General features: G+C 43.0%; 1 protein-coding gene across 8 annotated transcripts in view; it reads left to right on the top strand.

Moving 5' to 3' along the window:
- REEP1 (receptor accessory protein 1) overlaps positions 1-25,568 on the top strand; it is a 111,996-nt gene that overhangs the window by 62,203 nt on the left and 24,225 nt on the right. For all 8 annotated transcript variants that reach the window (XM_045446752.1, XM_045446757.1, XM_045446753.1 and 5 more), the window contains exons 3-5: positions 5,422-5,498; positions 13,079-13,199; positions 16,251-16,364. In XM_045446752.1, the coding sequence (XP_045302708.1) occupies positions 5,422-5,498; positions 13,079-13,199; positions 16,251-16,364 (312 nt within the window). The remainder of the gene's footprint in view (positions 1-5,421; positions 5,499-13,078; positions 13,200-16,250; positions 16,365-25,568) is intronic.

Below are 25,568 nucleotides of genomic sequence, written 5' to 3'. Positions count from 1 at the left end.
GGGAGGAAGAAAGGAGGGGGTACTTACCCAAACTTTGGACACTTCCTTGAGAAAATGATATTTAGGCTGAGATCTGAGGGCTGAAATCTGTAGGCAAAAGAAGGTGCACTGTTCAGAGAACTGAAAGAGGTTCATTATAATTGGAGTGAAAATTTCAAGAAAGTATTGGGGTGGAAGGGAGCTTTTTATGGAAATAATGAGGGTTTCATTTATGCAAGGACTTGTAAACCAATTTAAGGAATTTGGGCTTTATCTTAACAACAGTATGGCACTGTTGAAGACTTTAAAGTAGGAAGGAGAATCTCAAATTTGGATTTAAGAAGATCATTCTCACTGGAATATGGAGGATAGATTAGTAGATTTGATTAAAGGTCAGATTAGGTCAGGGGTTTAGAGACCAAGAAAAAGGCTGTAGTTCTATTCTAGATAGGAGATATTGGTGGTCTGAAATAAGCAAACGGCAAAGGGGATGGAGAGAATGTAGATTCAACAGAAATAAGAGACAGGAAGTGACAGAACTTGATGATTGATTGGCTGTATTAGGTGAGGAATGCAGAGTTTTCCCAGGGAGATTGTCTTATTTAGAGTTAGAAGAGAATGTTTAGGACAAAGCCTTGTGGACGAACTGGTGAACCTGAGAAGTAGCCAGAAAGTCAAGAGGGAAACCAGGACAGTTGTGGTGTTGGGGGAGCTTTTCAGGAAATGATAGCTTTGTATCCATCTGAAAGTCAAACAAATTTAGTAAACAAACTGAAAAAGGGTCAGCTATACTCCCTTGAAGTATGTTACAAAGTGGGAACCCCAGTGAGAGCAGTATTAATTTAATGAATGTAGTGCACTGAGTAAGTGGAGGTTGAGGAAGTAGACACTGCGAGTATAGATGACTCACTAGAGAAGTTTATAGCTAAGGGTTGTTTCAAGGAAAGGGATTTTTTTATTGTTGTTATCATTGTCCTTTTTTTAAAGTTTATTTATTTTGAGAGAAAAAGAGAAAGTGGGGGCTGGGCAGAGAGAGATGGGGAGAGACAATCCCAAGCAGGCTCTGTGCTGCCAGGGCAGAGCCTGATCCAGGGCTTGAACTCACAAGGGGTGAGATCATGACTTGGGCTGAAATAAAGAGTTGGATGCTTAATCAACTGAGCCACCCAGGTGCCCCTCATTGACCTTTGTTTTTAATTGAAGATATTAAAGCATGGTTTGAGTGCTAAGAAGAAAAAGACAATAGAGGGGGAAATCAGGCTCCTGGTTGTGTATCTGGATACCATTGTTGGGAATTCCTGGATCCTGGGCCCTAGCATGCCTTGAAATGTACAGTTGGAAAGACCTTCTTTGCCCCCTACTGACAGTCCTGTTCTGCTGCAGGTACTCTTGATAACATGTAGTCTCTGAGACAGTAGTTACTTTTGATGGATTAAACCAGGGTGGTTACCAGGGGACAGTCATTTTTCTGAATAAAGAAGACCTCTAAATAATCTCTTGAGCCACATGTTTCAGAATCACAATGACAATGTGCATTCACCAGAACTGCCTTTATTTTTGAAAGATATTTTTGCTGGGTATAGAATTCTAGGTTGATTTATTTTCTTTCAGCACTTTAAATATGTTATTTTATTTCTTCTGGTATTCATCATTTCCTATGAAAAGTCATCTATTGTTGTTCCCCTGTAGGTAGTATGTCTTTCCCCCCACCTCTTAAGATTTTCTTTCTTTTTCAGCAATTTTACTGTGATGTGCCTGGGTGTGGTTTTCTTTGTATTTATCTTGTTTGAGGTTTTCTGAGCTCCCTGGTTCTTTGGATTTGCTATTTTTGACTGATTCTGGAGAATTCAGTCATTATTTCTTAAAATAATTTTTATGTCCCATTCTCTTTTTCCTCTGAAAATTCTTATTCCATATATGTTAGTTCTTGATGCTGTTCCATAGGTATTGAGCCTCTCTGTTTTTTCCAATCTATATTTTTGTCTTATTGACTTATTGTCTTGTCCTCACGTTCACAGATCCTTTCTTTTGTTGCATCCAGTCTGCTCTTGATTCTGTTCAGTAATTTAAAAAATTTCAAATATTCTGTTTTTCAGTTTTAGGGTATCATTTGGTTCTTTTTAAAGAGTTTCCTTCTTTCTCTTGAAATTCCTCATCTCTTCACTCATTATATCTACTTTTTCCTATAGATTCTTTAACATATTTATATTTTTCAAGAAAAATAATATTGAATCCTACCTTGTCCTCCTAAGATAAGTGTCTTGTTAAGTGGTGACAGAAGAAAAATTTAGGTTTCATAAAAAAAGATTTGTTAATAAGTTGTTATGTATTTGTATATATTTTTTGGTGAGGTGTTCAGATGTTTTGCTCAGTTTTTAATTGGGTTGTTTATTTTTTATGAGATTTTTATGAGCTTAGGAGTTCTTTGTATTTTTGGATATGGGTTCTTTATCAGATATATGTATTGAAAATATTTTCTCCCATTTTGTGGCTTATCTTTTAATTATCTTAACAGTGTCTTGCAGAGCAGTTTTTAATTTTAATGAAGTCCAAATTATGAATTTTTTTCTTCCATGGTTCATGCTATTGCTGTTGTATTTGAAACCTCATTGCCAAGCCCAAGGTCACCTAGGTTTTCTTCTGTGTTATCTTCTAGAAGTTTTATAGTTTTGCATCTTCCTTTAGGCCTATGATACATTTGGAGTTAATTTTTGTGAAAGTTGTAAGACCAGTGCCTAGATTCATGAATTTATTTATTCACTCATTTTCTTATTCACTTACTAATTTACTTATCTTTTTATTGCATGTGATGTCCAGTTGTTCTAGCACCATTTGGGGGGAAAAAAAAACCTCTATTCTTTCTCCATTGAATTGCCTGTGCTGCTATGTCAAAGATCGATTAACTATACTTATAGGGTCTATTTCTGGGCTATTATATTTCTCTATTCTAAAAATAGATCTTATTTATCTATTCCTTTAGCAATAACACTGTCTTGATCATTGTAGCTTTATAGTAAGTCTTGAAGTCAGATAGTGTCAGGCCTACAACTTTGTTCTTCTTCAGCATTATGTTGGCTATTCTTGATCTTTCACCTTTCCAGATAAACTTTAGAATCAGTTTGTTCACATCCACAAAAGGATTTGCTGGCATTTTGATTTAGATTCATTGAATCTATAGATTAATTGGGGAGGAACTGACATTTTGACAATATTGAGTCTTCCTGTCCCTGAACATAGAATATGTCTCCATTTATTTAGCTCTTCTTTGATTTCTTTCTTCAGAGTTTGTAGTTTTCTTCATATAGATCTTTTATATATTTTGTTATATATATTCCCGAGAAATTCATTTTTTTGCTGCTAATGTAAATGATACTGTTTTTTTTTTAACTTTCAAGTTCCATTTGTCCAGATGTTTAGAAATGCAATTGACTTTTATATATTAACCTTATATCCTGTAATCTTGCTATAAGGTTATGTTACATTCTTATAAAGAATGTTGAGTTTTGTTCTAGTAGGTAGTTAAACTCATCTTGATCTTATGGCAGCTAAATTTTACATTTTATTGGGGCAAGGGTATTTCAGTTTTGTCCGTAGTCTTAGAGCTGATCTCTTAGTCCTGGGATGTAATGTTTCTTCCTAAGGTATGGCCTTTTAGATGTTTCAGTGGAAATTCTCAAATGTTTACCAAGTTCCTCTAACTTGGCAGGACTTGAACTCCAAACTCTGTTTCTACTACAGTGGAGTGAAATTAAATTTCTGCTCAACTTTTTCAGCTTTCCATCTTTGTTTTTTCTCAGAAACCTTGGAGTATTACCTGATTCTGTGCAATTCATGGGCCAGGCAAATATTTAAAGGGAATTTATATGTGGATTTTGTGTCCTGCCCCCTTATAGCATCCCTGTCTGTGATTTTTTCCCTCTTAATTTCCAACATTTCTAGGGTCTCAAATTTCATTCTGCAGTTCCTCAGGCAAAAAGATAATGAGTTTCTTCCTGGGGCACCTGGATGACTCAGTCAGCTAAGCATCCACCTCTTGCTTTTGGCTCAGCTGATGATTTCATGGTCATGGGAACTAGCCCTGTGTTCAGCTCTGCACTGGGTATGGAGCCTGCTTAAGATTCTCTCTCTTCCTCTCCTTTTGCCCCTCCCCTGTTCATGCACATGTGCATGTCACTCTCTTTAAAAAAAAAAAAAAAAGAAAGAAAAGAAAAAGAAAAGGACTATGGGTTTCTTCTTGAGTTCTATCTGCCCCATGATTTGCCAGCTGGGGATTGTTCCCAGCCACATTAACATGGATCTATCCTGGTGTGGTTTCCTTATTTTAAGAGTTGAATCCCTTCCAGTTTCTGCCAGCTTTTGATAGTTTTCTAGTACCTTCAAATAGTTGTTTTTAAATATTTTGTTTAGGGGTGCCTGAGTGACTCATTCAGTTAAATATCCGACTTTGGTTCAGGTCATGATCTCACAGTTCATGAGTTTGAGCCCCACATCGGGCTCACTGGTATCAACACAGAGACTGCTTCAGATCCTCTGTTCCCTTCATTCTCTGCCCCTCCTACACTTGTGCTCTCTCTCTCTCCCTCTTTCAAAAATAAGCAAACATTAAAAAAAATAAATATTTTGTTTAGAGTTTGTTATCATTGTTGGCAGGAAAGCTAGTCAAATACCTCACTCCACCATGACCAGAAACTAGAAGGAGAAGACTAAGGAATTTGGACTTTATTCTGCAGTCTGGAAGATTTTAAGTTAGGGAGTAGTCTGATAAGTTTTTGGTTTTGGGAGATTAGTATAGAGGTTGTTTATAGGATGGGTTGGTGGGAGTGGGGGGAAGCCCTAAGACAAAGGAAGCAGTTAGAAGACTCTTGCAGTAGTTCAGGAGATAGGTGATGAAGACTCTACTGGGGGAGAGAGGCAGTTGAAATGGATAGAGATGTTCACGTGGGAGAGACTTTTTTAAAAAGATCCAGTTTCTGTGAGGAGTTGTGAGACTTTTCCACAGGAAAGCTTTCTTAAGTGACCACCATTACATTCCAGAAAGTCTCATCTGGTTAAAGTTCTTTCCAAAGTGTGTCTCTCCAGTGTAAACTCTGGAGAGTTTACTAACCTGGTGTTAGTCTTGGAAAAAATGGCCTAACTGAATCCTGAGTCACTCCTGGTCTGCAGGCCCCCCTAGCTTACCTGAGGGCTACTGAAGGTCACCCAGAGACTACTTGGACCTGGAGCCCAGATCACTTGTGGAAAAAGTGTGTTTGCCTCCAGACCCAAGGCCTGGAGTGGAACTGGACACGGGCTATGGAAGAATAGGGAGAAGGGGTTACAAATGCTGGATACACTACCGGAACATACCTCATTGTCCACTTTTTCTTCTTCTTCTTGATGTTGGGCAGCTGGCCATTTAGCCCTGACGTTTTCTACTAGCTTTGTTGCTTTCTCTTTCAACAGGTCAAATGGATGATGTACTGGATTATATTTGCACTTTTCACCACAGCAGAGACATTTACCGACATCTTCCTCTGTTGGTAAGTTACTCCAGGAACTGGGACTTTTCAAGGGAAGATGTTGCCTTGTGTCAGTGGAGAGATGGGAAAGGTCTGAAAGCAGTCTCAAACCTTACTTCAGAACGGAAAAGCAAGTGCAGGATGTTAACTGAGATATTTTTAATAAATTAGTCTATAAAGTCTTCAAGTAAATATTTATTCAGTGACTTTATAAGAGCAGGTATTTTTCTTAAAATACAATGATATAATGATGGACAGAATAAGGAGTTCCTCAGTTAATGGAGTTAGTAAAGAAGCATTCAGATGTCAAAAAAAGGCAAAAAAAGCAGTATACAAACGTTTCTCCTTAACTAATAAAACTGGGTTTCTCTCAAACACCATTCACTCTCACCATAACTATTTACAGCTGTATACACTTTTTAAATATTTATTTAAATATTTATTTCTTTTTTAAACAATGATATTATAGTATATGTAACGGTTCTCACTTTGCTTATTAAATTTATTTTTAAAACACTTTCATATAAGCATAAATAGATCTACATATTTTTTCAATGGCCACATGGAATTTCATGGTATAGACGGACCATAATTTATTTAATCAATCCCCTTTGGATGAAAAAAAAATTCCCTTTATAAACAATGCAGCTATTACAGCAATGGAGCAAGTAAAAATTGTAAGCTAGGTCTATGTATTGATATATTGCATCTTCTTAGGTGAGAGAGACTATGAATAATATATAGTATCTTATTTACATTGAAAGGGCCTGGGTTTCTCTGTACATATGTGAATATATACTAAAAGTAGTTTGGAAGTACCCATCAGTTAACCAGAGGTAGTTTTGCAACTTGGAATCATGGGGTTGGTTTTGTATTAGCTGTTTTGCATGAATGTTATACCATGATCAGTTATCATCGGAAAAGATAGTAAAAATATTTCCGTTTTGGAGAAAGTCCATACCCAAAAAGGAGCAGTATGAATTTATTCTCCAGGATGTCACAGGCCAAGGGCCAGACCTGAACACCGTTTCTGTGAATCCTATTTGGTTTTGTTTTTTTAAGTTTATTTATTTATTCTCCAGCACAAGCTGGAGAAGGGCAGAGAGAGAGAGAGAGAGAGAGAGAGAGAGAGAATTCACACAGCACAGAGCCTGATGCAGGGCTCAAACCTGAGAACCAAGAGATCATGACCTGAGCCAAAACCGAGAGTCAGATGCTTAACCAACTAAGCCACCCAGGCATCCCCTGTGAATCCTATTTTGAATCAGTGGTCTTAATGACCTTAGTATATAGTTTCTTCCCTGAGGGATCCCAGCTTTCACTTCCACTGGGAGAAATAGATGTCTTAACCATTGTGGCCTCAAGCTGTAGGGAAAAAATATGGATTACCTAATTTAACAAGTTTGTGCCATCCTGTACTGCCCTGCCCCCAGATAAATAACAGACTCAGGATGGGGCTGAGTCTCTGGGAGTGAAGAAAGAGCTCTGCTGAGCTATTTTTCATCTTCCCCAGGTCCAGGGGCTGGCAGTACAAATCAGACCCCATATTGTTCAGAGCTGCATTGGGGAGGCTCCTGTGTCCCATGGAGATGAGAGCAACAGGCTAGGCCCAGTGAAGGACTGTATAGTCATTTAAGCGTCATGGCTAGCACCTCATGGCTAAGTCTTCCCTCTTAACAATGTCCTGTCCTCCTATCCCTCCTCATGAACTTCAAGGGGGATAATGTTAGTCTTACAAGCTCTTTCTCAGGGACATCGGCATTTCAGTCTCACTGCTTTTGACTAAGTGAAAATCCAGTCTAATGATGGATGTGCCCCTCCCTGGTAGCTGGACTATGTTTTTACCCATGGCCCCGGAACTTTAGAGTTTCATACCTAATAAATGCTTAGCAACTATTTCTGGAGTTGATTTGATTTTGATTTTGGGAAGTATATTAGCTTCCCATTGCTGCTGTAACAAACTGTCACAAATTTAGGAGCTTAAAGCAACAGAAATGTATCATTTCAGTTTCTATGAGTCAGAAGTCCAGGTAGAATCAACTAAGTCCTCTGCTTAGGGACTCACAAGGCCAAAATCGGTGTGGGCCAGTCTGGGCTCTTATCTGGAGACTTGGGGGGAGAGTCTACTTCAGGCTCATTTTGATTGTTGGCAGAATTCAGTTCCTTGTGGCTGTAAGACTGAGGTCCCCATTTCCTTGGCGTGCCTCCTTTCGTCTTCAAGCCAACAATGGCGTGTCAAATCCTTTTCATGCTTCAAATCTCCGCCTTCTGCTACCAGCCAGAGGAAGGTCTCTGCTTTTGCTTTTAAGGGATCATGTTATTAGATTAGGCCTACCCCAATAACCCAATATAATTTCCTTATTTTAAAGTCAGCTGATTAATAATCTCAGTTAGTTCTTCAGAATCCCTTTTACCATGTTAAGGGAACAAAGTCTGGGAGTAACATCAGAATGAGAAAGTCATAGGACCAAAATTCTGCCTACCACAGGAGGGCCTCTGATACCTGGTGTATTGGGCATGTGTGCACAGGTATGGGTAGAATCCCTCTCTTCCTGATCCACATGGAGGCCTCATCTGGCCCATCTTATTGGCCAGCTGCCCAGGCGGCTTATGGGTGGGAAGTGAAGGTGTTGCCCATCTCCTGGCCCCCCTAGTGCTGCTTCTGCAGGGAAGAGGTTGGGAACCTTCCCTGCCGGCTTTATCCTACAGCCTGGTCATGCCCTCAGACTGCTTTCTCTTTTTCTGCCAACCTCCAGCCATTATAGGTCATAGTTGTCTTCCGGCAGAATCTTCGTAATCCTTCCTCCTTCTTGCTCTGGGAATGGCGCAGAACAGGCTGATCACACAGACAGAGCCCTATTTCCCTTTCAGGGATATGGACACCAGCTCAGCAGCTCTGACCTCTCTTTATAATGAGAGAGAAAGAGAGAGATTGCTGTGTTTCCTGGAAGCACCTTCTGGCTTCCTGGGGAGCATCGTTAACTTTGGTTCACTTCCAGGACTGGAGATGGCCCCTCACTCCTCACTCATCCTCACTCCTCTCTCTCCGCCCCTCCCCTGGGGCAGTTTTCTCTTCATAGTTAAGACTTTCTATCTTGATGTAAACAGCAATTATATATGGTCACAGAACAGATAGACGGTGGCTTGCTTCATAATTTCTACAGGTGATTTAATTTAGTTTTTTTTTTAACAATTATAAAATACTATATCACATGGCAAAATGAAATTGAAACAGTACACCAAAAAGTAAGTCCCTCCTCTCTCCAGGCCTTCAGTCTGTCTCCCCAGGGGCACCCCTGTTAAAAGTTACTTGTGTTCTCTTCCAGAAAATTTCTATACCCATTAATTGCATGTATTTTGACAATTCCATCACTTGTCCAACCCTCTTAGAAAATAGCTATGGGAATGCAAGCTGGTGCAGCCACTCTGGAAAACAGTATGGAGGTTCCTCAAAAAATTAAAAATGGAACTACCCTACAACCCAGCAATTACACTACTAGGCATTTATCCACGGGATACAGGTGTGCTGTTTCAAAGGGACACATGCACCCCCATGTTTATAGCAGCACTATCAACAGTAGCCAAAGTATGGAAAGAGCCCAAATGTCCATCGATGGATGAATGGATAAAGAAGATGTGGTATATATATACAATGGAGTATTACTTGGCAATCAAAAAGAATGAAATCTTGCCATTTGCAACTACGTGGGTGGAACTGGAGGGTATTATGCTAAGTGAAATTAGTCAGAGAAAGACAAAAATCATATGACTTCACTCATATGAGGACTTTAAGAGACAAAACAGATGAACATAAGGGAAGGGAAACAAAAATAATAAAAACAGGGAGGGGGACAAAACAGAAGAGACTCATAGATATGGAGAACAAACTGAGGGTTAGTGGAGGGGTTGTGGGAGGGGGAATGGGCTAAATGGGTAAGGGGCATTAAGGAATCTACTCCTGAAATAATTGTTTCACTATATGCTAACTAATTTGGATGTAAATGTTAAAAAATAAAAAATAAAATTAAAAAAAAAAGCAAAGGGACAGAAATCTTTTGGAGGTGATGGACATATGTACTTCCTGTGGTGGTGGTATCATGGATATATGCCTATGTCCAAACTCATCAAAATGTATACATTAAATATGTGCAACTTTCTGTATATTAAGGATAATAAGGTTGGAAAAAATAATAGCGATAAAAAAAATAAAATAAAATAAAATTGAAAAAAAAATAGCCCTCAGGAGTGTGAAGGTGTAACATCAGAAGGGTGGAAGTCTGTACCTCCCACATACACCCAAGGGCTATGCACCTGCACCTAGGGGAGATGGTACATCCTAGAGTTCTGGACAGTTCAAGGGTTAATCATTAAGGAATGATCAGGGTCCTTCTCCACTTCTTGGTGAAGGCTGGGACTGTGGTAGATCAGTTGGAAAGTGACCTGGTTGGTGGTGATTACATTGGTGGAACCAAGTGGGCCCAAGGTGTCTGCGAAACACAAGGTCTGAGTGGCTCAACTGGGAGCCCCTTATGATACCTGATGAGGGCCTGGTGCGATAATTCCAGAGGCAGTTTGAGATAATCCCCAAAGTATACTGTTAATTGCGTGTTGGGGTGGAGGGTGGGGGGGAAGGGATTATAGAATGTTAATGTGTATATTTGGGGGGGGGGTGATAAAGGAGCCATATATACCCACACAATTTTATATCTTAGGCATCTGAAGTTTACTACTGATAATGATTTTGCTTTTGGAAAAGGGACTAAGGGTCTGGGATGGGAAGGAGATTCTTTGTTGTATACTCTTCTGGATATTTGGATTTTTAAAACTATATATGCATGCATTACCTGTTTTGAAAAAAACACATCTTTTGCAGTGCAACAAAAGCACTGCCATGTGACAGATCCTTTGGGATTATGTGTGTATCTTGTGTTGATGCCTGAGCTTGCTAGATTCATTTGCTTTCCCCTTGGGGTTGGCAAATACTTGTTTCCAAGACAAAATTCCCTCCATTATTAATCACTAGAGTGTTCAAGTGTGGGAGAATCATGCCTCTGTTCCTTCAGCCTCTTGTCTGTGATGGCTGTGAAACATTAAACAATCTCGACATGACAGTGTTCTCGAGTTGCTGAGGGAATATCCAGGAAGAGCCTGCCAGAGGCAGAAGAAGACAGACCAGAGACCTGGATGAGGAAAGCAGAGTGGGTGGAGCTGCTGATTTGGGGGTCCTGTGTGAGACTTGAAGGCTCTGAACTGACTTGCCAGAAACTGCTCTTTATTTTCAGCTCCCTTGGTGGGGGAAGGGGGCTGGGAAAGAAGGTACATGGGAGGAACTTACTTTTCTGATTCTTCAGACTAGCACAGGTGTCCTTTTCCCTCAGAGTATCCTGTTTTAAGGGTACCCAGGATTTGTTTTAATCAGGTATGGTAAAACACATAGATGCAGAAATGACTGTCATGAAGGAAGAAGTTTGTTAAAATCACAGATCCCTAGAAACTGGAGGCACAGCACACCATGAGGTCAGTCAAGAGGCAGAAGTAGGAAGTGTGGGCAAGAACCTTTATTGTGGTTTCCATGGAAGGAGCACGCAAGGCAGAGTAAACATGTTTAGGATTAGCTGGACTGAATAATTTCAGTGGGCTCTGGGGTGAAGGGGCTGTCCTTTGGTGGCTTGGACCTGGCCCTGGGATGGTGAGGGCAGCTGGAGAATGGCCCAGAGTGTGAGCTCACAAAAGAGGTGGTAGGGGTAAGGGCTCTGGATTGGTCAGTTTGCATATGAAAGGTTTGCTTGTGGGCGAGTTGTTTCCTATCTTTGGGAATTGGCTAATCCCAGGAGGGGCACCCTCTCCAGAGTCAGCAAGGACCCAAGATGTCAAAGCATTAGAATATAGGAAACAAAAAAGACATGGTATCAGTACACATCAGGACAGCCAAGTGTTGTTGCACAGGTTGTTCATAGAGCAAGGTACCTGCCCAATGTGGCAAGTGGGGCTAAAGTTCAAATGAAGGCTCATCCACTAGTCGTGTGCTCACAGGTCTGCATCCAGTTGAGGGGTGGCTCTTTCTTATATATACAAAGGCACCATGTGAGCTGGCAGAGCCCCATTATAGCACTTGTCTCAGGTTGCTATTCTATATTATTTGTGATTATTTGATCAAACTGTTTTCCCGACTGGACTATCAGTTCCAAGGGTGCAAGAAAGTCTTGTCTGTTTCCCGCTAGACTAAAAGCTCCAAGAGAGCAGGGATCAGGTCTTCTTTATTCACCATTGTCTACACAGTGCTCAGCACAAGCTGACACTTGTTGGTGCTGGTCAGTGTTTCCGTGATGCATAAATGAATAGTGTGCAGGACTTCAGACTCTGGAGTTGTATGTTACCTGCACCCTGAACCCTTCTTTCTTTTGGCACCAAAAAGATCAAGCTCTTTTTGCCTGCCGTCGACTTACGCAGGGTGAGTAGCATCTTTTTGCTGTCAAGAATTTGGCTCCTGGGGGCGCCTGGGTGGCGCAGTCGGTTAAGCGTCCGACTTCAGCCAAGTCACGATCTCGCGGTCCGTGAGTTCGAGCCCCGCGTCGGGCTCAGGGCTGATGGCTCAGAGCCTAGAGCCTGCTTCTGATTCTGTGTCTCCCTCTCTCTCTGCCCCTCCCCCGTTCATGCTCTGTCTCTCTCTGTCCCCCAAAAAATAAATAAACGTTGAAAAAAAAAATTAAAAAAAAAAAAAAAAAGAATTTGGCTCCTGTCCCAGCCAAGAAGGGGAGGCTTTTATTCTCAGTCTGAAGATTCTTTGTCAGCTCCTCCCTGTTATAAAGCCTTCAGGTGCTTGTGCTTTCTTGGCCACAAGTGAAGAGTGAGTGACTGGATGTAGGGCACAGAGGAACATGGCCTTCCGAACCTACAGGCTGTGGCTGGAGCCCCAGCTCCAACCTAAACAAGCAGAACCCTGCAAGAAACACGAGAAGTTGCCAGGCACAGCCCGCAGGGTGATGGCTGGAGACAACCTGGATCCCTGGCTGGCTTTGACAAAAAATGAAAACAAGAACAGACTTTCCAAAGAAGCCTTGGGGGGTGCCTGGCTGCTTCAGTCAGTAGAACATGTGGCTCTTGATCTTGGGGTTGTGAGTTTGAGTCCCATGTTGGGTATAGAGAGTACTTAAAAAAATTAAATCTTTAGGGGCACCTGGGTGGCTCGGTCAGTTAAGTGTCCAGCTTCGGCTCAGGTCATGATCTCACGGTATGTGAGTTCGAGCCCTGTGTCAGGCTCTGTGCTGACAGCTGAGAGCCTGGAGCCTGTTTCGGATTCTGTGTCTCTCTCTCTCTGTCCCCTCCCCTGCTCACATTCTGTCTCTCTCCTTCAAAAATAAATAGACGTTAAAAAAAATTGAAAATAAATAAAAATAAAATCTTTAAAAAAAAAAATAGAGGCCTTGGGCTTTTGCTCTGTGTTTGCAAGTGTATGCGTATAGCTTCATGGGTGGAGAAAGGAGGAATCTGGGAGCCTTGCAGCCTTGGGCAGGCACGAGAGGTGCTGGGTTCGTCCTTCATAGGCCCAGGCAGTGTTGCTGAGAACCTAACAGAACGTGTATTTTCTCATCTCTCTCCAGGTTTCCATTCTATTATGAACTAAAAATAGCATTTGTCGCCTGGCTGCTGTCTCCCTACACAAAAGGCTCCAGCCTCCTATACAGGAAGTTTGTACATCCCACGCTGTCTTCAAAAGAAAAGGTAATTTATGCTGCTAAGCCTTTGTCACTCCTTCCAGTGAGTAAAAAATTTAAAAGTGATAAGTAAAGAGGACAGAGTGTTTTATTGTAGGGGACCCTAGATTGTCCCGTATTTGCCCCCAACAATTTGTTCCTTCTAATCTTCTTTGTAATCTATTTTTTGACATGTTTAGAAATAGTGGTGAAATCCTCAAAAAGATGTTATTTATCATTACTTGCTAAAAAACATTTGTGTACCTTGCAACAAAAAACAACAAAAGATTTGCTCATAATTCAACTCCCTAAACTGAATTTCCTTCCTTTTATCATGCTCAGCTCCTGTCCTTCTATAGATCTGATTTTTACATAGACTATTAAAAATCACTTTTAAAACTTAACATAGAAAAGTGGAGGCATAAAGAGATTAAATGCCTTGAGCGTGTACCCAGGCAGCTACCAACAGAGACTGGAAGATAATAAATTTCTTGTGCAGGGTTGCTTTATTGTTCAGTGATACAATATGTGTTACCAGTGGAATCCCTGCTGTTTTTGTAATTATCGGTTGGTAAGTACTAATGAGAACAGTCATAATAATTTGTTCATGCTGTTTACCTTTTGTGTTTATTTTGCATCAAAGTACTTCACAAACATCTTGGCAATGAAAATATAGATTTGTCTAATGTCAGAGATGGGAAAAATAAGACAGGGGAAAATTGCAGGAAAGGGTCAGTAATAAGTAAGAATTCAAGTAAGAATTACAACTTATATCTCTTGAAAAGAAATTTAATTCTAAGCTTCTTATAAGACAACGTCACTGTCTGTAAAATGATTTTTTTGTTTAACATCTCCGCTGAACTTAATTTGCTGGATTTGCTTTCAGTGACTTGTTCTATAGTTTTTTGTTTTTGTTTTTGTTTTTTTTTTTAAGGTTTCATACAATAATGAATGCAAAGTCCATTATCCATTACCTCTGCCTCACTAATTTGTTTTGGTAACTTCTTTTTTATGGATAGCAGTCTATTAAACCTTTCTTTAAAATAAAATTTTAAGTGAACCAAAAAAAAAAAAAAACCCAAATACCTAAAAACAACAAAAACACTTAATATACATATAATATTTGTGTCTGAGATCTTGAACATGTTTGCACATAAGCCGTTTGTACTTGATCTTGATTCATGATTCATGAACACCACAATACATAGAGATGGATTTCTTCTTTTGACTTCTTGTCTTAGAATAAATTGCCAAGGGTGGGATTGTTGAGCCCAATATTGTATCATTCATTAATTATATTGCATGACCTTCTAAACTGATTGGGATATGATTCTTAACATAAAATAGGAGCACTGTAGGTGGCTTTGTATATCAATTTCTGTTGTCTCTGAAAGTTGAGTACTTTGGACTTCTCAGGGAAGCTTTGAAGGAACATGTTAATTGCATGAGCAGACTACTATAGACATTTCTGAGAACCCTTTTAGGAACTAGGATACAGCACTGCCTGTCTCAGAAGGGTGGGTTTTGAGGAATAGGATCTCCCTCTTCCCCTGGTTGTCAAATCCCTACTCTTTCCGTTTCCCTTTCCCCAGATGCTGAGCTCACCCTGAAGCCACCAATCTAATTTCCATTGAAGTGAAGGTGGCTGACTTAAGAGCTGCCAAGAATCCCTATCAGAGTCAGTTAGGGGTCACAATGAAAACTTAGTGTGGTGACTTCCTGGGGAAGCCTTAAACCAGGAATGCACAGGGGTTGACTCACCCACGATATGCCTCAAAGCAAAGGAAATGCACTAATGTGCTGAACTTCAAATGAGCCTGAGGCCAGGTGTCGTTGTGTTACTGAACTCTGAAATGAGCTACTGTAAGTTACAAAACAGCTGTTCTCCTACAACAGTGATAACAACCCAAACGTAACAAACAAACAGAAAGAAAAAGCCAGCGTTGAAGCAGATCTAAAGTAAACCATTATTTTTGCCCCTGAAGGAGACAGACTTCAATCCTTTTTCCAACCTCCCTCTTACCCTGGGGATGATGCTGGATGACTTCTCATCTCTGCTTTTATTTCATTATCTGTAAAATGATGTCCCTTATCAACAAAAATAGCACTATATCTCTTTCTGTGTCCTAATATCTCCCCTCAATATCTTACATGGAGAGGTATTTGGATATAGTATTTAATAGTTACAGAATAGTAGAATTTTATTTTATTAAAGTTTATTTATTTTGAGAGAGAGAGACAGAGAGAGAGAGAGAGAGAGAGAGAGAGAGAACACGTGCAGGGGAGGGGCAGAGAGAGAGAGGGAGAGAGAGAATCCCAAGCAGGTTCCATGCTGGCAGTGCAAAGCCCAATGCGGGGCTCGATCTCACAAACCATGAGATCATGACCTGAGCCGAAATCAAGAGTCAGACTGACTGAAGTACCCAGCCACTTCTTAAGAATTGTCGAATTTTAGAACTGCAAGGGCCTGATCCGCTTGAGATAGAAAGATGACAGTGGTTCTCACTCCATTGAAACCAGCCACTGTGTTAGATACTTTACTGGAATGATCTCATGTAATCCTCCCCATGCTCCACCAATTAGGTACTATCATTGTCCTCATTTTTCAGAAGGCTAAATAAACACTTGCCAAAGCCTGACAACCAGTTAGTGGCAGGTCTCAGGTTAGAGGCTTCATTCTTGGCATTCTCTCCACCCTCAGTTCCTTCAGTGTCATATAGGATGGCTGTGTGTGGAATGGCACGCCTGTCCACATCCAGGACCCCTGGAGCCTCCCTGGGAGGTTAGAGGGCTTCAGGAACAATCGTAGGGTGTTGCTAGAAGGAAACCTTCCTGGGTCGGTAAATGGCTGTTTTTTCAAAATTCCTTTTTTACTTCCCTGTATCTCTTTTGTTTCCTTCCTTTCTCCCGTCTGCCTTCCCCTCTCTGAACGCACGCCCCAAAGTGCCAGTGACTTTTCAGTCCCAGTGAGAATCCGTGATTGGGCAAGCTGCCAAGCCCAGTGTTCAGGAGAAGGGAGAAAGAACAGAGATTTATTTGAACCTTCCAACTCAGTGTGCCTCTGTTTTTCCTTCAACAGGAAATCGATGATTGCCTGGTCCAAGCAAAAGACCGAAGTTATGATGCCCTTGTGCACTTTGGGAAGCGGGGCTTGAATGTGGCGGCCACAGCAGCCGTGATGGCTGCTTCCAAGGTACTGTGTGGGGCCCTGAGCACTACAACCATGGGAGGATCTTGACCCTGTCAGCATGCCCTGCTTCACCCACACAAATGGGACAGGGCAGGCTCAGGACCAATCAGGGATTCCTCATCTTTTTGGGGGGTCCCTTTGAAAATCTGATGGAAAAAATAGTGAATCTCGCCCCCAGAAAATTGTGTGTGCGTGCACACACACGCACAAATGATGTATGCAATATTAAGAGTTTCCCAGAGCTCCTGAAACTCATTGTGGGTCCCAGATTAAGAACCTCTGACTGAGTTGGAGCTAAAGCCTGGGAGAAAGAGAAAATGAAAAGGGAGGGAGTGAGTTCTTCTCTACAATTTCCCAGGGTGCACTGGGAGAGTCACCTACACTCAAAATAGCCAGGTGGGGAGACTACCTGAGTGAGTGGGTGGGCTCCAAGCTCATGTGGCCCACCTGACCTGAGGGAAGGAACCCAGGGTCCCAGAGGAGGTGAGTGGTACAGACATGGAGGAGGAGGATGCCTGTAGCAGCCACAATTAACACTGAAGGAGGTTCAAAGTAAACTCTGGTCTGTGATGTAAGCATCACTTCTCTTTTCCATCCAGCCCCATTCACGTCCTCTGTGTTCCTTCCTAGCTTCTTCTCACGTCACGTTCTCCTTGTCATTATGTCCATTTCTCATTGTGTGCTCAGCCCTGAAAAATTTGATTGGTAGACATCTTCCCTCAGAGTAAATTCAGGAGATGGCCTTGTGTTTTCTGGTGACAGTCCCTTACCCCCAGTCCAAATGTGGAGTAGGGGTCTACAGTCAGCTGGGGATGGAGGAGAGGCAGTTATGCTAATGTTTGGGCAGACACACTGACTGGGAAGTGAGTTGTATGAGCAAAGGGAAGCTATATGTCCTAGGTGGTGGCGTGAGGGTTGTAGGCAAGGGGGCAGACTTGTGAAAGGCTTTGGAAGAGGTCAGTTGATGCCGACCTTGGTGCTCCATGGGCTCTGAGTGGATGGTGGGATGGAGCATGTTGACAGCCAGGATCAGGGGCCTGAGCTGGGTTTTCTATGTCCTGACCCAAGAGAAGCACAGTAGGAAGAAAGACTTACCCACTGGGGCTGAGCATTTGTTTGAAAAGTACTGTCTACCTGAAGTCAGGGAGTTCTACAGACAAAGGCTGGGAGAAAGAGAAGGGACACCAAAACGGAATGATTCCTATTCAGAGAAGGACCAGCTCCTTCTATAACACAGAACTGTAGTGAGGTGTCCCTCTTAGTCCAATCATTGCTGGCAAGGTGATGGATCCCAGTGAGTATCTTTGGAGGGGACATTCTGCTGTGGTATCCCAAGGAGATGTGTCAGGATTTACAAAGAGCAGCGAATGCCAAGATCCTTCTATTTGAGATGTAACCATTTTGTGCTTTCCTTTTTTAAGCTGAAAGATAAGAGAACTCTGACTTGCTAAATTCTTAAGTCATCAGGGCAACTTTGCAACATAAAGCTCCAGAAACCTTCTGTCAGTTCTTCTCTCCACCCCATCTCCTCTGCTTCTGAAGCCTGAAGAAAGATGGGTGCTGCTGTTTCCTCAGCTCAGTCATAGAGCATAAGTGCGGTATATTTATCAGGTTGGCTCAGTGTGGCTCAGTGTATGGCTCAGCCATACAACTGCATGTGTGTAAATTTTATTCCGATGGTAATTCTGTAGGGCCATCCTTTTCCAGGTCTGCCTCAAGCTGGAGCCTCCAGAGTCTTGATACCATCTTGGCGAGCCGCCACCAGCCCCTCAGACCATGCGGGGAACCCCGTGAGCCCAAGCTTCCAGCCGGGCACCTTACAACAACTAAACGTGAAGGAAGCTCCAGACAATCTGAAACTTGCCTCAGGAAATAACCGCTCACTAGTTCTTTCTAGTTGTGCTCAAGTCGTGAGGATGCCCGCTTCCTGTTGAGTTTGTTTCAGATGAGAAAGTTTTCTGCCTTTTGGGGGCTTTGCTTTTCCTCTCTAAATATAAATATCTTAAGGGAGAAAACACATCTTGTCTTCTAAAAATAATGCCCTCTATTTTTGAAACAGATGTGGAATCCAGTCTGGCTGAGGAGTAAATCAGTGGTTTCCACAGCAACAATGGATCGCTCTAGGCAGGGGTCAAAGGATGATGACTCACCAGTGAGTCCAAATCTGGCTTTCATGTCCAAACCACCTGGGAAGCTTTGTTTTTATTTTTTTAATAGATTCTCAGATGTGCTGATTCAGAATCTCAGGCAGTAGGCTCAATCTGTATTTTTAACAAGTTGCCCGGATGATTGTTAAACAGCCAGTTCTGAACAGGTCACTGCCTGAGGCCCTGTCCAGAACCAGAAATGCACAGGTGATTAGGGTTAAAACACTTAACTTCTTTAACATTCCTGGGATGCAGATTTGGCTTCTTAGAAGCATTAACCTTGAGAATGAGAAAGTGAGGCGTGTGTGTGTGTGTGTGTGTGTGTGTGTGTGTGTGTGTGTGTGAATGTTTCATTTCCTCAAGACTTCATGCCACTTGAGAAATATTATGGTGGGAATACAAATTCTTCTCCCTCTTTGTAATGCTACAAAGAGCCCAGCACAGTGCATTGCACCCAGCTGAGCCCTGAACCACCTTGGTGATAACGGGAATAGTCAGAGCAATTTTATGAAAAAAAGATACTTTGCCAAGTCACCCATGACTAGGGTGACCATAAATTTTAATGTCCAAACCAGTCCAGTACGCCTTTCTGGATAATTACACCAGGACCCCGTATACACGAACCCAATCCCAAGCAAACAGGGACCCATGGTCACCCTACTCATGGCTCCATTTTATGACTCCTGGGCCCTACCTTTCTCCTCCCAGAAAACACCCTCAACTCACAAATCAGTTCTCACTCTAAACATCTACTGCGTTTAGCCAGGTGGACGTGCAAGAGAGTGTGAGGTAACCGAAAGACTGTCTCTTACTTCAGAATAAAAGGAGGCTGGGGTCAGGTGACTGGATGAAGGGTCATTTCTCCTCCGTCTTCTGCTCTTTTTCCCCCATCCTTTGAGGGCTCCCCAGGAGGAAAGTGTGGAGCTTAAAAGATCTTTTGGTTACTCTTTCTTTCTTTCTTTCTTTCTTTCTTTCTTTCTTTCTTTCTTTCTTTTTCTTTCTAATTAAAGTATAATTGACATGTAAGATTATATTAGCTTAAGGTGTACAACATGTGGCCACACTTTTAGTTAATACTTCTTTTCTTGTAATTTTTCTTGTATTTGAGCCCTTTCCTTAAAAAAAAAAAAAAAAAAGAAACAGATGTTTACAGGGTTTTTGCATCATCAGGAGTGAAGAAAGTTTGTAAACAGTATTGTACAAATATAAGTTGTTATTAACGTTGATATTTTATTTTAGAACTGGAAAAACGAAAACAACACAATTACACATGGGAAGTTTCTCCTCCAGGACTACTAATCCCCCTCCCACCCCCTGTTTTCCCCAGGGTTTCTGTCCCTGGGAAATGTCAATGCATCTTTTCTTTCTATGAAACTGCTCTGTCTCCTTCCTGAGGACACCCTTCTCTAGGACCATCGGTCTAAACGTCCCTGGTCTCTGAGTGGGCTCTGAGCCGCAAAGCTGGGTGTTTCCCAGCCAGTAATTTCACCCAGAGGGAAAATTGAGCCCCAGGTTTTTTAAAGACTAGAATTGGAAATCTTTCTCTCTTTTTAAAAATAATGCCCTAGAGGGGCGCCTGGATGGCTCAGTCAGTTAAGCATCTGAGTTTTGTTTTTGGCTCCGGTCATGATCACAAGGTCCGTGGGTTTGAGCCCTGCGTGGGGCTCTGCGTTGACAGCATGAAGCCTGCTTGGGATTCTACTCTCCCTCTCTCTCACCCTCCCTTTCTGGTGCTCTCCCTCTCTGTCAAAATAAATAAACCTAAGAAAAATAAAAATAATTCTCTAAAATAAACAAAACACATTCTCACAAGAAAGAGAAACCATGAGGGGAAAAACCAATTGATAAAAAGTTTCAAAACTGTGAGGTGTCCAAGGCCACCTTATCGCTCTTGAACTAGGAAGCACATATTAGGTCTCTTCCATCTGCCCCGTTCTTAGACCTAGTAAACAAACCTTGCTTTTTACTTGTCCCATAACTTGAAAAATAATGTTGTTTTACTCCCCCTGGAGATCCGATCCTTAGAAGCTCCTGTTGTTGTTAAAGTCACCTGTTAAGACACTGCTCCAATTCTGTTGTTAAAGTCACCTGTTAAGACACTGCTCCAAGTAGGGCAGTGGATTCTGGGTGCTGTGGATTCGGGGTTCTGCTTCCCCAGATTGTGTGTGGGTTTTTCTCCCTAGAATCTACTATTTCCTATTATATTGTTAGCTTCTGGAGATGAGGGACTCTAGATTCTTTTCCTTTGTTTCTTGCCTAGAAAAAAACAAGATAAAGAACCAGTGCCTACTTGTTTAGCATTCTGCATTCATAGCTACTCATCAAACCTTGTTGATCCGAAGAATAAACGTTTTTGATTCTCTAGTCCCGCTCTGTCCAGTGCGGCTACTTACATTTGAATTAATTACAATTACGTAAATTTAAAATTCAATTTCTCAGTTGTACTAGTCCCATTTCCAATCCTCAGCAGCTGTGGTAGCAGGTGGCTGGCACAGATATAGACGGTTTCCAACATCACGGAAGGTTCTCTTGGGCAGCACTGCCCCAAGCCCTCTATGAAACGTCTTGGGTTCTCTTTGCCTTTATTTCCCCCCTTCACCTGCAGTGCCCTGGCTTTGACAGGACCCCTCTCTTACCCACTCAGCACTGTGGGGCCTCCTTAAATGAGGTTCACCAGCAAAATAGGGAGATGGAAACTCAACCTATAGCATCACCCATGGTGTTGCTTTTATTTCTTCTTCCTTGGCCCAGTGCTGCTTTCACACCATGACCTCCATTTCCCCAATCTGCCAGCCAAAACTCAGGCACTTTGCCTGCAGTTATGGTCAACAGCCGCCAAGGGATAGCCAAGCCTCGGTTACAGGATGGCACCTGAACATGGGTACTAGAGCCACAGAGAGACAACTTGTGGTGTTTCCCCGCTCATTTTTAAAGTCCCACTCAATTTTGCCTTAAGAATAAAACAAACTCTATGAGGTAGTTTTTGGCATAGTTAAACAAAAAAAGTCCCCTCCCTATTATCCTTATCTTTTATCCATCACTGCCTTATCTAAACTTCTTGCTTGAAAAAATACTGCTTTCAAACCACCATGAAACTATTTTTGGAACCAGAAGCTCATTCCCAAAGGCTCATAAAACCAGTGATTTGCAGCTTCTGGCCAGACTGGAGTCGTTTTTCCTTGCCTTTGTTTTTTTGTTTTTTGTTTCTGGCTATCTGTTGAATACTAATTAGGTGCAAACCACCTGTTTACAATTAATCAGAGGGCAGGTATTGATTTTCCTTCTATAAAACTTCCCTGTGTCAGCTCATTCTCAGAAAGCATTTCCAAGGAAGAAGAAAAGACTGCCATCCCCTCCATGTCTCTGTGTCTCACCTCACTGTCACACCCTCGTGTCTGCTCCATCCAGTAGCTGAGGAACACTTTCAAGCCATTGTGTTGGGTTACATTAAGTTGGCCTTCTCTCTTCTGTTTTAGCTAAGGACAGTGTGACATAAAATTAATATTTACACTTCACCATGGCAACCAGTTTTAAACCCCAAGATTATCTAAACTGCTGAACAACCTGCTGAAAAAGTTGGGAAGTATTGCCTGCCGTCTAAGTCTCTCAAACAAATCAGCTTGCACCCGAGCTAAGCTCTCTGCAACTTGTTGAATCAGAACCAAGCAAGACTTCTTGCCAGTGTGGTTCTACCATGTTTGCCTTCATTATTCAACACCCCATCATCATCCTGGATCCCTCCTCTCCCGTGTTTCTGCTGGGATGACTATGGCACCTCACTCCACCTGGTAGATGGCTAGAGAGAATAAAACAACAGAAGACACAGTGCCGCCAGTCAGCTAAAGAGGAAGGGCCAGGAACTCACACGGATGTCTCCTGCCCCCTCTCTGTTCCAAGTTTACCTGTGGAGGTTGTGTATAGCTGGATGCATCAAGGGTCCAGGTGGGAAGAGAGAAGCCTGCCTGCTTACCCGGTCTTGGAGAGGAGCCTGGTTGAACCTACGAGGTCTGAGAAAGCGTTTTCAAGATCACTTGTGAGCAGGAAGAGCTTCTTCTTGGCTGTGGTGATGTGGCGCCTTCTTAGTCACCTCCTCCTTCCAGACTCTTCTCTCCTGCTAGCTCCCTTCCTCCTCCCCTCGCTCAGCAGTGTTGGGTGGGATTTCTCCGGGGCCTCACCTCGCTCTCTTCTCCCTCCCAGGACCATCTCACCTCCAGCTGTCCCCTGATGCCTGGTTCCCAGATTAGCTTCTCTGCCTGGGACTCCAGTACTGCATTTCTGATTCTCTGCTGAACTTCTCCTCACCTTGTCTCCTTGGTATCTTTACTTAATATTTTCCTAACTCTGAATCCACCCCTCCTCTTGTGTCCCATCTTTCTGATGACAATGAAATCACCACCCCCTCCAGAGCTCCAGGCTCCAGATCTCGGTCATCTTTGATGCTCTTCCTTCTTCCTACTTACTCTTCAAGTCCTGCCCATTTTATATCTCTTCCCTTTCTCTAGGCCTTCTTCCCTACACCCTTCCTTTTGGCTTGGACTATTGCAGTAGCCACCCAGATAGTCACTGCTGCTCTCCTCCTTTGCCATTTGAGCTCTGATCCTAGCCTTTCTGTCTTGTCCCTCCTTACCTTTCTGGCTCCTCTTGTACTGCACTTACAGCACCACCTTCTGTGCTGTTCTAGAAATAGCACACAGAGTTGCTATTTCTAGACTTTTCTCTTTCCTGCCTCTGCTCTTGTTGGTCCTTCATCTGCCCCTGTCACCCCCTGTTTGAAATCCTTTCCACCCTTCAAGGTCAAATGCCACTGTCTCCATGAAAACCTCTTCTGATTCCAGGTGGAACTGTTCTCTTGCTTCTTGGTCCCCACATGGCACTCTGTTGTCATCATTAGAATTCATATCTTTTTTTTTTTTTTTTATGTTTATGAGAGAGAGAGAGAGACAGAGCATGAGCAAGGGAGGGGCAGAGAGAGAGGGAGACACAGAATCCAAAGCAGGCCACAGGCTCCGAGCTGTCAGCACAGAGCCTGATGCGGGGCTTGAACCCATGAACCGTGATATCGTGACCTGAGCTGAAGTCGTACTGAGCCATTCAGGTGCCCCTAGAATTCATATCTTATCTGCATCCCTAGTAGGTGCTCAGTAAATATTAAAGGAATGAAGGACTGTCGTACATATTTATAGCTGTCACAGCTTATAGAGCAGTACTCCGCATCACACGTGGACTTTGGGGGTAAGCAGGGCCCGATTAAACACCCCAGCTCCCACATTACTGCTGCACCTCTCTGAGCCTCAGCCTCTTCACCTGAAAAATAGGTATGATGCCACAAAACACTCATGAGATGATGGAGATAAAGATTTCAAAGAATGCAGAGCTCATACTAAATGCTTAATAAAGGTTGCCTGTTACTTCTGTATGCTGGTTTGATCTCTGAGGTTGATCATTATTCTGTTGAGCAGAATAAAAGGAACAAGTCAGATGCTGGTGTTGGGAAGCTCTTTACAGTTCAGACTCTTCTGGAGAGGAAACTGAATTTCCCTGTCCTATGGATCTAGGCTCTCTTCCCGTCTTTTCTCTGTGGTGTGGTAGCGTGAGCACAGGATCTGGTGTTACTTGCACTCTTGTCCCCGGCCCGCCTTGCTGGTGCTGTGTCTCCCTGGGCAAGCCACCCTCCAGCCCTGGGCTTCAGGTCCCTCGTGGCTCTCGGCTTCATTTTCCATACAGTTGTTTCCTCCTCCTCTTCAGCCTCGTGGTGAGTGGGTCCCTGGGGTCAGCTTACAACAGTGAGCATCTGCCCTCCCCCAAGAGAGAAGGAATGTCAAACCCATAGGTTGCTAGAGCAGGCAGGAGCCTTAGATGCCGTCTTTGTAACCCCACCACCACCACTTCTCAGGGGTGGACACTGAGACCCGGATGTTGAATGGCTCACTCAGGGTCATACAGCTGTTAGTGGCCAAGCTGGGCTCAGAGTGAGACTTTCTAGTTCCCAGTCCCGTTTTCCCTGAATCTCTCCAAGCACCCCCGGGCCTCCTCCCAGCCCCGCCCCCCCCCCCCCAACACATTGGGCTAAGGTTTCCTGACTTTTATTTACTTGCGTTACATCACCAGCCCCTGAGAACACATGGCTGAGTACCTGAGAGATGACTGTCTTGCCACTGAGAATTTTAGAATTGGTCACAGCCCTGGAGACAGTCAAGGTTGTCTACCTCCTCTCGTGACCATTTTATATCAAACATCCCTGGGAATTAAGAAGGTGCATTAATATACAAGAGGCGGCCAGCAAATGCCACCAAAGCAGGCTCCCTCTTTGCCCTGAGGCAGGGCTGGGGCAACACTCAAATGCAGGATATAAGTACATTCTAGGTGAAGGAATTTGGGTTACAAATACATGTTACCGTAAGATAGAGTTTCTTTAGAGCTTCATCATTTTTATGATAATATGGGCACATGTGCAAATACAACCGTAGCTCCTCTTTTCACCAACAGCTGAACAAATTTGTCTTGTGGATGCGCGCCCCCCCCCCCGCCCCCGCTCCAGTCCTTTCTCCCCCTCATTGTCCTTTAGCAACATCTCTCCTGTCTTCCACCTGCACCCCCACCCCCACCCCAGCCCAGGAAGTGGGATCGCTACCACATCAACCTCCCTTCAGGGCCTTTGCCTTTCCAAGGAGGAAGCTTGGACAAGGCAAAGCTTCCAGCTGAGGCTCTGTGGTGGACGTCTATGTGCGAGGACAGGGACGTCAGCTGTGTGTGGAGAGTCCTTCCTGGTGACCCCGAAGCCCTATCACCAGAGTGCAGGCCTGGCTCAGATGACCAGGCTGCAGTATTGTTACCCTTTCGTTCTGGTGCCGCAGCCCTGGCTCCACTCGAGTGTGAGCTCTTGTGTGAGACCTCCGCCGGTGTCAGCCAGCTGCGCTGTCTCCCTCCCTGGAACTTCTGCCTCACGTTTTGTCATCTTTGTCATTTGCTGTCTTGTGTGCATTTGTGTCTTGATGCCCTAGCTAGACTGTGAGCTCCTTGGGAGTAGGGATCGCGTCGTGTTTCATGTTCATCTTTGTTC

This window comes from Leopardus geoffroyi, chromosome A3, assembly GCF_018350155.1.
Source record: "Leopardus geoffroyi isolate Oge1 chromosome A3, O.geoffroyi_Oge1_pat1.0, whole genome shotgun sequence".
In the NCBI taxonomy this organism is placed as follows: domain Eukaryota; kingdom Metazoa; phylum Chordata; class Mammalia; order Carnivora; family Felidae; genus Leopardus; species Leopardus geoffroyi.
The sequence above is the reverse complement of the archived record's forward strand: the minus strand, read 5'-3'. Positions and strand labels throughout refer to the sequence as shown.